This window comes from Vanessa cardui, chromosome Z (assembly GCF_905220365.1).
Source record: "Vanessa cardui chromosome Z, ilVanCard2.1, whole genome shotgun sequence".
In the NCBI taxonomy this organism is placed as follows: Eukaryota; Metazoa; Arthropoda; class Insecta; order Lepidoptera; family Nymphalidae; genus Vanessa; species Vanessa cardui.
This window is the reverse complement of record NC_061154.1, coordinates 6643824-6655564: the sequence shown is the minus strand read 5'-3', so window position 1 is coordinate 6655564 and position 11741 is coordinate 6643824. Positions and strand designations below refer to the sequence as shown.

Below are 11741 nucleotides of genomic sequence, written 5' to 3'. Positions count from 1 at the left end.
TGTATAACGTGAGTTTGTTTTAGAAATTCTTTAATTTGATAAGAACATTACAGTACCGGTCATTATTGACAGTTTTATTTATACTTACATTTACTTACCTAAGTTTATACTTATAAACAACGTTAAATATACATATGTAAGTAGGTGGTAGGTAAGTTCTGACCTGACCTGAAGAAGATGGGATGCGAAAAGCGACTGGAAAGATGGAAACTAGAATTTACCTCCTAATAGGTATTTACTATAATTATAAAATAAGACATTAATTATAGAATAACTCATCGTAGCGTAAAAGTAACATATAGTTATACAAAACGAGTATTGCAACAGGAATGTTTATTTTCCTTGTGTAATGAGAACACATTTATTCTACATCGTCGGGCATTGCACTATAACTAAGTAGATACATCTAAGCTGCTAGAGCACGACTTAGGTATATACGTGTACTATACGTACGTAAAGGTAGTTTATTTACATACTGATTCTTGGGTTTCGATTGAAGTGATATTAAATAAAAAATAATACAAAGATAAATAGGATAGTAATAGGAAAACATGTATACGTTTCTAAAGTTTTTCATAATTGGTTCATTATTTTTAAGATTTTTTTTTATATAAAGACTGTGGATGGACAAAGGGGACTGTCGGTTTGATGATGATTATTGGGCACTACCAGTACTACCATTCTTATTGTCAATAGACAATAAGAAAATTTCGGGAAGTGCTAACAGTCTAACAATTACGGTGTAGTGCATTCTGTAGTTGTGATTCACTAGTTCGCTTACCCTTCAAACTGAAACAAAAAATACAATAAAAGTTGATGCATATGACTTGCACAAGCCTTACCGACCACTATATAAAGATAAAAGCATTTAAAAAGAATTACTGCCCCATAAAATTATAGTAATTTTCATTTGTACCTATTATATTTGTACAACCATTAATTAATATACTTTTCATAATTCTTATATAATTAAAGGTGGGATTCTGTTAATATAAATATTTGGCTTAATTAGGAAAGATTTTACTATAGCCAGTTAATATTTATCGGCTATTATTTTTTTTGCCAATGGTCAATTTTATTGTTATGATTAAAATTAACAGGAGATTAAATATCAGCCCTATTTTCACAATTATTTAATGACAAAACGTTAAGAATTAAAGATTAGCAGTTATGCAATTCTCTACTGATAAAAAACTACTTAATAACTATAAACACTACTGATACAAACCGCAAAAAATAAATAAATTATAATTTATGTGATGTTTAAACTTCGCTTTGTTAAATATTAAGTTTCAAAAGATAATATAATCAAGACTATAAAAACAACGATGGCGATATGTTATAATTGGATAAGAATTAAGTATATAGGTTATTATTATTTATAAGGATGACAATTTAAACTATTTTCTATCTGCTCGTTTTTGAGGACAGCTTAGTATTTTAGATATTTGTAATAGTATGAGAGAAATTACAAAATCGACAGCAAAAAAATGTATCCAGACCAGAGAATAGTGAACAGTGTTTATTTTTAATAGAATATTAAGTCCTTATACAAATATTGTTAGCAATACAAACCTTACTTGATTAAGTGTAAAAAATATTTGATTCGTAAACATGAAATGTTGTTTCATTAAAATCATTAAATCATAAAATTTGTCTACATACATACAATATGATTTGTTCTAGGACATATACATAGATCTCGACCTATGTAGCTATATGTCCTATAACAAATCATATTCAACAATGTATTTTATTGCTAATCGGCTAATCAAGTCCAATTTTTACTTTTATTTCTAAGTACCTTTTTATAAGTTAGTATTAACTATTCTGACCATAGCTTATTTTATCTGTAATATAAAAACTGTAGGTAAATTAAACAATCACACCATATGTCACATTTCACAAATTTCTAATTTTTTTAAAGCAAATAAAATCATTTATCAGTATATACAAGCTGGCAAAACACAGAATCAATCCACGTTTAAAAAAACAATGTTTGTAAATAATGATTAGTTACCAAATTATTGTTCAATAGTAGTAGTAGTTTCAAGTTTTTTTTGTAAGAAATGTCAGTTTTGCTGTGTCCAATATGTAATAATAATTAAATTCGTCGTTCGTAAACAGTAGACGCGATAGTTGTTTATCATTACCGATTCTATATAAAGGATTGGTGAAGCGTCCATTCCATTTAGTATTTGTGATCACGGTACGCGTCCAGTGTGTCGCTCCGTCTACCGAGGACACAAATTAAAACAAAATGGCTTCACGAGACCCTGCTTCTGACCAACTTGTTGATTACAAGAAATCCGTTAAGGTAAGCTTCTATCATATATTTTAGCTTTGCTAAATTTAACTTACTTTTTCAAGTGGTCAAATAATATTTGGATAATATAATCCTCAAGAAATTATTTTTCTGAATTAAGTCAATCAACTTAATTATCATTTCTTTAAGTTATACTGTTTCTTTTTCTATTTATTCGAGTCTGCATTGCATTTATTTCTTGATATATGGTATATTTTGTATTGTTTTTTAATGTTCTTGATACTTGCACAATGATTATAGTATGAACTTTGGCATATATTATCATAGGTACTTAAAATATTGTTGATTTGCTATCTTGTTATCAGATTTATGTTAACAGTTTGTCAAGTATGAAAGTATTAATGATAAGACCCCAATTAAAATTACTATTAAATAATTTTACATTAAGTGCCTTTTTTAATATTGTCAATCAAAAAGTATTTAGTAAATTATTTGCTTATGCATATTTCTATAAAAATATCATAGTCATCCTAATTTACATTAATGATGATTTTTAGTTTTTCCTCAATTTTATTCTCTGCTGTTGCAAACTTATGCTATGCGTACCTTAGTCTTTTGTACTTGTGAATATTAAATATTGAATTAACAAATAACAAAATACTTTTTATAAACTATTACATACTTACAAAATAGGTATCACATTTTGAATGCTTTATGACTTTTTATACTCTTTACAGGATTCACCAGGTTATATCACCACTAAATATGGTGCACCAGTTGGAGTGAAGACTGGTATCCAAACTGTTGGAAAGAATGGTCCAGCTTTACTTCAAGATGTCCAGTTTCTCGATGAGATATCCTCCTTCGACAGGGAGCGTATTCCAGAAAGAGTAGTCCATGCTAAGGGAGCTGGTGCTTTTGGATACTTTGAGGTAACTCATGATATTTCAAAGTACTCAGCTGCGAAACTCTTCGAGGGTATCGGCAAGAGAACACCCATTGCTGTCAGATTCTCTACAGTTGGAGGTGAAAGTGGTTCAGCAGATACAGTCCGTGATCCCAGAGGTTTTGCTGTTAAATTCTACACTGACGATGGAATCTGGGATCTTGTTGGAAATAACACACCAATCTTCTTTATTAGAGATCCTACTCTATTCCCAAGTTTCATCCACACACAGAAGAGAAATCCTGCAACTCACTTGAAGGATGCTGATATGTTCTGGGACTTTATGACTCTGAGACCAGAGACAATGCACCAGCTCTTATACTTGTTTGGTGACCGAGGTATTCCTGATGGCTATAGGTTCATGAATGGTTATGGTTCCCACACATTCAAACTTGTTAACGCTCAAGGAGTAGCTCATTGGGTAAAATTCCACTATAAGACTAACCAAGGTATTAAGAACTTACCTGTTGACAAAGCTGCTGAGCTTGCTTCATCTGACCCTGATTATTCTATTAGAGATCTTTACAATGCTATTGGAAAGGGAGATTACCCCTCTTGGACTTTCTACATTCAAGTCATGACAATGGCTCAAGGTGAAAGCTGCAAATTCAATCCATTTGATTTGACAAAGGTTTGGCCTCACAGTGAATATCCTCTTATTCCTGTGGGTAAATTAGTTTTGGATAGGAACCCCAAAAATTACTTTGCAGAGGTTGAGCAAATTGCTTTCAGTCCATCAAACTTGGTCCCTGGCATTGAGCCATCACCTGACAAGATGTTACAAGGACGTCTTTTCGCATACAGTGACACTCATCGCCACCGTCTTGGAGCAAATTACCTGCAAATACCAGTCAACTGCCCCTACCGTGTGACTGTATCTAATTACCAACGTGATGGTCCACAGACAATGTGTAACCAAGAAGGTGCACCCAATTATTTCCCCAATTCTTTCTCTGGACCACAGGAATGCCCAAGAGCGCAACGTCTTCAACCAAGATACAATGTGAGTGGTGATGTTGACAGATATGACAGTGGTCAAACAGAAGACAACTTCTCACAGGCTACTATGTTGTACAAGAAAGTCTTCAGCGATGCTGAAAAACAGCGTGTTGTGAATAACCTTATTGGAAACTTGAAAGATGCTGCTGGTTTTATTCAAGAGCGTGCAATCAAACTGCTGACCCAGGTTCATCCTGACCTTGGTAGCAAGGTAGCAGCTGGACTCGGACCATACAAAAAATACCATGCCAACTTGTAAATCACAACAGGGAACTGATCATAGGTGCTATTTTTAAGATAGATAAATAAGTAAAATCTGTTTTTACAATCAATATTGTTATTGGGAAATATGGTACAATAATGGCATAATATTTTACATATATATACATATAGATCTATATATACACATATATAATCACACCTATTTTAAAGTAGGCTTCAATAAATTTTTTTAATTGTTGTCTTGTTTTTTATTGATCTATTTTTATTACCCATACAATAAAAAATCTTATTCTTATTTTATTTGATAGGCATAGTAACCCATAACTTTAATCTACCTAATATGTAGCATAATTATTGCTATTTTTAATATAATTTTAATTCTTAAATCTTAAAATTTTAATACAAAAATTGATTTTTACAGACCCCTATTAAAGTTTATTATATAATTTAATTAAATAAAAAAATCGCTTGTTGAACTAAATAATAAAGTCAGTTGCCTTTAAGCATGTGTTCACAAGTTAGCCTTGTCGAAAGTAATTCTAAGGTATAAAAATTGGGTTGAGGTCTTTTCATATAAAAGTATAAAGTAAAAGTGATTAATAAAAATAAAAATAATGGACAAATATGTCATGAATTTCTAAGATAAATCAGTGAGAAATTAGTTGTGGGCGCATTTTAAATAATAAAAAAAAACTGGCTCTTTAAATACAGAACCTCAATAAGTTGAAAACTTCCAAAACTCGAAAAAATGTACATACTAAAATAAGAACCCAATCGAAATCGCTACTTAAACGATCGTTACCTACTGTTAATACATTAAGAAAAAAAAATTGAATCTCCTTTTTAATTTAATAATAAAATTTAAACACAAGGTTTGAATGACTTCATTAATTTCAACTGCTATTTTAATATGTTACAATTATAAGCGAACCACAACTCTACAACAAATGCATGCAAGTAACAAGTAATGCGTATAACCGGGTAGGTACCTACCTACATATATGTCTACTTGTTTAGTACTTGTAAGTTGCATTAACCCTGAACTACATTTTTACCGGACTAGATTAATAAACGTGTTCCATACGTTTGAAATATATCTTATATTTATTATATCAAAAAAAAGGAAAAACTTATCTTAATGTTCCTTACATTTCAAATGTAATTTACTGTTAAGAGATTATAAAACGAAGAGAGGTCTCAATTCGTAACAAAAGAAAATACTTTAGAATTTATAAGTCTGGTTACACATTAAAGTTATAGAGATTATAATATTTATAAATTGGTAAATTTATTTCATACGAGTGAGGCCTACATTCGTTATATTTTTTTGTTTTATTTTATTCACACAGGCATATAATATGTTAATGTCTTTATTTTTATAAAATATATTATTTTTTGTTATTTTATAATATACGATTTGATTGAATATTTCATAATAACAACAGTAAAAAGTGTTGTACCTAAAATTAATTTAGCGAGTAGGTTCGTTTTATTAGGTGTTAGGTACTAGTACCAACTGCAAAAATTTTGCCTCTAAGGGCGTGAAATATGGTTCAAAGTTTGAATGGAATTGTGTCATTTTTAAGTTAGAAACGTGAAACTATTTTGGAGATACTGATTAAACATGAGTTGATTCGTATTTAAGAGTTTCTGGATATTCCATCCTATGAGGTGAAATACACGTCGTATACGAAGAGTGGTATGAATATATCAACTGTCACGCGAGCAAAGTCGCGGGCTCAAACTAATAAATAATATATAGAGCAAGTTATTGTAGCTCCACCTTGAGGCGAATAGCAGAACTGTACCGTTTTATTTTGTAGTAGTATATCAAAATAGAATATAGATGGCGTGTTGATTGGTGTCAATAATAATTAACCAGATCTTCCTATTTAATTAACTTATTCGTTATAAGTAACGCCACATTTAGGTAAATTGGAAATTTTAACACATTTTTTTATTAATGTTATAATAAATTACTCATTGAAAATCTAGATGGCGTGATGATTATTATTTTTATTGTGAAGTAGCGTTGGTTAAGTATTAATTGGACTGTATTTAACCTATTAGTAGAAAGTACACCTTTGAAATTACTTTTACCTGCATAAAAGTATTTTAATAAACGAATACTTTGTAATGATTAGATTGATTAAATTCATTATTAATCATGTGATGGTAAATAACTCAAGTATATAAATTTAACACTGTTTTAAGTTTGTCTTCCAGTAATCGATTAGTTCCTCTTTCAATACTATAATTGCGTAAATGATATGTGAAATGAATAATGATAAATGATGCCTTCATAATTTACTTAAGAATGGAGATCGCCTACCTACCCACCTAGACAGTCTAAAAAATTCTATTATTATAATAAGCAGTTATTCTTTTATAATTGATAATGTTTACACGATGTTACCAGGTAACAATTTGTGCAAGCTAATCTGAGAGATTATCACCCATCCAGACCATCCCCTTTTTCTCTAAAAAACAACACTTAGTATGGTCGTGTGCAGTTTAGTAGTCAGTGTAACTATAAACACAAGAGACATACCGTCGTAGTCCTAGTTGGGGGCCCTTTGTGATGGAAGGATCAAGGAATCGGTATCTGAAATATAAATAATATTATAATTATGACTACTTATCATCAGCTGGCTTCATTTATCTGTCCTCCTAAGCATTAACTTATGCATTTATTTGACTACAATATGCAATATAAGAACGAAACAGCCAGGAGGTTATATTTTCATTCTAATAATATTTTTATTTGGTGGTAGGGCTTTGTGCAAGCCCGTCTGGGTAGGTACCACCAACTCACCAGTTATTCTGCCGCCAAATAACAGTACTCAGTATTGTTGTGTTCCGGTTTGAAGGGTGAGTGAGCCAGTGTAACTACAGGCACAAGGGACATAACATCTTAGTTCCCAAGGTTGGTGGCACATTGCTGATGTAAGGAATAGTTAATATTTCTTACAGCGTCAGTCCATTGGTGATGGAGACCACTTACCATCAGGTGGCCCATATGCTCATCCCCCAACAATAGGTCCACAAGGTATGCTTTCGTCGGTACAGTTACTAGTTGAATAATTTGGCACACACTATCAAGCGTTATATTACTTTTCTTTTCTAATTTAGTATTTCTTGGCGGTAGGTCTAGGGCGGTTGGCCCAGCTGAGTATGTTGCCCATCATCGTATATCATCATATATTATCCATCAAACCGCATTGACGCAGCGTGGAGGAACAAGCTCCAAACCTTTTACTTAAAGGGAGAGGAGGTCTTAGCCTAGCTGTGGGAGTTTGATAGGCTATGTTACTGTACTGCACATCCTATATCCTGTTGCAAAACAACAATACTGTTAATGTCCGGCAACGACATCTTTAAAATTATAAATATGTTGCACCTAGGTATCGCGAAGACCATAAAATAACGTAAACAAAAAATATTATATATTGGACTACTGCCGTTTTTTCATCTTAGGGGTATTTTTTTAGGTTATCGATTTCAAACGAACGAACTTTCCAATAAAATAATCATATAGATTATGTTGCTATTCCTTTAAATTTAATAGCATAAACGTATTGATTGGTATTGCAATTTTTTTTCCAACCAGAAGCGAAATAACGCACAAAAGAATATCACTTCTTCAAAACTTCAATAATAAAATAACATAAAGTAAAATCAAAATGTCTTACGTAACCTTAATCATGACCAAGATTCCTTGTCACCATTGGCCCTCCAACACCAGCAGCGGATGACAAGCAAATGTCACGTTACTTCTGAAACACTTTTCTTCTGGTGGTTAATGACGATCCATGAAAACTCCTTACAATATAGAACTTTAGAATTAACATAATACTTACAATTAAAACCTTTTTTATATGATTTTTGACTATGGCTCTTGACAAATGACATTTATAATTATTATAGTTAAATAATTTTACGAGTATGTGAAAAGATTACTTACCAGTCGTATTATTATTGCTATTTTTTAGAATTAATATATTTTATCAGAGAATGTTAAAATTTTACCCAGTGTGATTTAATTTCAGTTTTCTTGACAGTGCAGCTTATGTTTTTTTGTGAAAATATTCATTTCAATCGTCACACTAAAATGTTTTGTGTCTTGTTTGAGTCTAGGTGTTAATAATGTGCAAAATCGTTAAGATCTCTATGTAAACGATATTTGTAAAATCTGGTAGATTGTGTGGGAGGGATACTGAAGTAAATATATCCTTTACGTATTACTTGTAGCCATATTTAGTGATAGAGTTTGTTCAATATAATTTCATTTATCAAAATAAAAACCTTTTCGTTTGACTCATTATGCAGAGTCGAATTTACTTATCAATACAAGGATGCGCAAATTAAACAATCACTTAACATTTCTCTCATCATAATTATCCTCTTATCGCTCCTAGTTAATTTGGAAGATCGTAACATAAAAATATAAATTTATAACAATTAAGATGAAGGTTATCTTAATAATATGTATGTTTTGTATAAACTGATCATGCCCAGACAGTATAATACAACTTTGCATTCATTATTTACCTGTACCATGAGTCATTTTATTAAAACATCGTAGATGATTTTATTGATTTGTTTTAGGATGCATTGCCAACGATGCCAAAAATCAATACGTAGTTGTGAAGGTATTAAGTGTGGCCTGTGTGACTCGAGATTTCATATTAAATGTATAAATGGCAATTCAAAGAGTTTAGAACTAGAATGTGGTGATAAGGGATTTCACTGGATTTGTGCCATGTGTCAAAAAACGTCATGTAAAATCAACAACGACCAAAATCAGTCAGATGTAATAATGAAAGCAATAAATGCATTAACGGAGAAACTTGAACTCGTCAACAAGATTCAGCTACCGAAATTAAATAATGATTTGGTGCAAATAAAATCCGTAACTGATCATATTAGGAAACAGAATGAGAATATTTTGACTAAAATTAATGACTTAAAGAACAGAAAGTGTGCAGAGCAATCTAAAAATTCGAACAGTAAATATCGAAGTCGAAATCTTAATTTGTCGCCAAGATCGAATCGATGCGACGAGAAAACTCCTATTTTGGGTACTGATAAAGTCAGGTATAGAACACGTAGGAGATCATATCCTATAATTAAGATGTTGTTACAGTTAAACAGAAGATTGAGTCGAGGTAATAGACCGAAGAGGAAAATGAATTAAAATAAAAAGATTTGTACACTGTTCATGTTGTAGAGAATATTCATTAAAGCGATAACATGGAAATATTAGTAATGTTATTTAAAGTATTTTAAGAATAATTAACAATACAGTTATAATTTAGTACATTTAAGTGTCTTAATAACTTCAGAAATTCAGGCTCTTTTGGGCCCTTTTGTTTCCAAATGTATTGGCACTATTTCCACTATTTGCCCATACAATAGTCTTGACGTCTACAATCAAGCAGTATCTTCTGTTCTAGCTTGTTCTTGTCTAGAAATCTTTATTTTTTCCGTACAATTTGAATTACTTAAAACATTTGTGTATCCTCAAATAATCTTTCATAATCTGTCTTTTGTTACTAGGAAGTAGCGGTAGTCTAAAAATGGTTAGTTAAATTAAAATAACGGACATACGCCGATTTTTTGTTATCTGTAAAGATAAGCCTAATATAATGGACAGCAAAATGTACTTGAACTTTAAGTTGTTTTAACTTATGATAGACTCAACCAATTTTGATGAAAAAACCAATCGGCGCCTTGGAATACTCGTCATACTCCTCATTCATTTCCTTATAATTTTTAGCATTTGTAATTTAATCTATTTTCAAAATTACCTTGGACAAGCACAGCCAAATGTTTTAGTTATTCGTAAAAATCTAAATTAGTTTAGAAATCACAAACACTTATTGTGAAATCATAAATATGCACATCAAATTTATTTCAATTTTATATTAATAAACATAGGTATACATTGTCAAGACATTATAATAATATACCGTATAATAATCCTGTATACTATCCGGATTTTTATCTATATTTTTATAAAACAAGGACGGTAAAATATTACGTCTATGGAGACAGGCTGATTATTAAATCTAAAATCCGATTACATTATAGATGTTTATTGTCATATTTAAATTCTATGGGTTCACAAGCGTTAATATGTGCGTCGAATCAAAAACTTGAAGGCCATCAACAATTTGTTGGTTACGTGAGACGTTGAAGGTTTTTCTACAATGTTTTTAATATTGTCGTCTTAATAGGCCAAATACAATCTATATGGGTAAATTTACCCGTACCAGCGGTTATCTGGGTGTTAGCTCTAAATTCGTACGGGTGGAATAAAAAATAAATAATTATAAGAATTTTATTGTCGAAAAAAAATATATCTGGAAACCGATATAGCTAATAATCACATAAAAATCTGCCCAGCCATTTAGGTGGAGTTCAATGACCTTAACAATATATAGGTATGTACGGGAAATACAATTTTGTTTTAAGATATCATGTATATTTGTTTATTTAAATTTACGTATATTCCTAAGTAATTTAGTATTTAGGTAATTACGCGCTTTACATTTCACTATAATTATAATCAATACTTGTAGGTAAGTGCTATCACTTTCAATATCAATTAAGTTATGTTGTTTAGTAGTATATAATTATATGATGCAATATATTTGATTACTTAGGTTATACAAGTAAGTATTTTACATTTTATAGACTATAAATTAGTTTTTTATGGCGTCGCGATAATATTTTTAAATATCAATGACTGATTTTTCGAAATGTTTAATTTAATTATGATTCTGCTTAATGTCTACTAATATTGGCCAAGATTTCTTCTAAGTATACAAACTAAAGTTATTCGATAGACTATTTTAGCATTAAATAAAAAGAACACACAGACTATTAAAAAGAACAAATATAAATAACCCTTACAGTTACATAATTTATGCGATTAGTTCTCTACTATGGCTATGCACAACAAACACAATTTTAGTCAGTTCATATCTATATATAATATAACACTCTTCCACTTATTTTTTTTTATTTACCCTCAGATTAGAAAACGAAAGCTGGTGGAGAGTGAGCTCATTATAATGACAAAACGAATATTTATATATATTCCCAGTAGTATGCAACGACGCGGATGTTTGTTAAAACGCTTTTTGCTAATTTTTAATAATAATAATTAAAATTTATAATTAAATTAAAAGCGCCTTTGACGTCATATTACGATGTGACATTTAATTTATTTTCGCTTTGTTGTTTCACAATGTGCGCACCATCTTTTGTTTTATTAAATGATCTTTTATGAAATGTATTAAA

The 11741-nt window shown here is 30.6% G+C and overlaps 2 protein-coding genes across 2 annotated transcripts; both read left to right on the top strand.

Annotated features, from left to right (window-relative positions):
• The first annotated feature begins 2052 nt into the window (after positions 1–2052).
• On the top strand, positions 2053–4671 carry LOC124542946 (catalase). The gene is made up of 2 exons (XM_047120895.1): positions 2053–2317; positions 3004–4671. Exons 1-2 carry the CDS (start codon positions 2261–2263, stop codon positions 4468–4470), a joined length of 1524 nt encoding a protein of 507 aa, XP_046976851.1. The 5' UTR covers positions 2053–2260; the 3' UTR covers positions 4471–4671.
• A 3724-nt stretch (positions 4672–8395) lies between these two features.
• On the top strand, positions 8396–9641 carry LOC124543370. Its single transcript, XM_047121568.1, has 2 exons — positions 8396–8654; positions 9042–9641. The coding sequence occupies exon 2, from the start codon at positions 9043–9045 to the stop codon at positions 9628–9630; it is 588 nt and encodes a 195-aa protein (XP_046977524.1). The 5' UTR covers positions 8396–8654; position 9042; the 3' UTR covers positions 9631–9641.
• The last annotated feature ends 2100 nt before the right edge of the window (positions 9642–11741 follow it).

Coding starts and splice junctions, on each gene's coding strand:
- LOC124542946 (XM_047120895.1), top strand. CDS start 2,261: ATGGCTTCACGAGACCCTGCTTCTGACCAACTTGTTGATTACAAGAAA. Junction 2,318..3,003: donor ATTACAAGAAATCCGTTAAG/GTAAGCTTCTAT, acceptor TACTCTTTACAG/GATTCACCAGGTTATATCAC.
- LOC124543370 (XM_047121568.1), top strand. CDS start 9,043: ATGCATTGCCAACGATGCCAAAAATCAATACGTAGTTGTGAAGGTATT.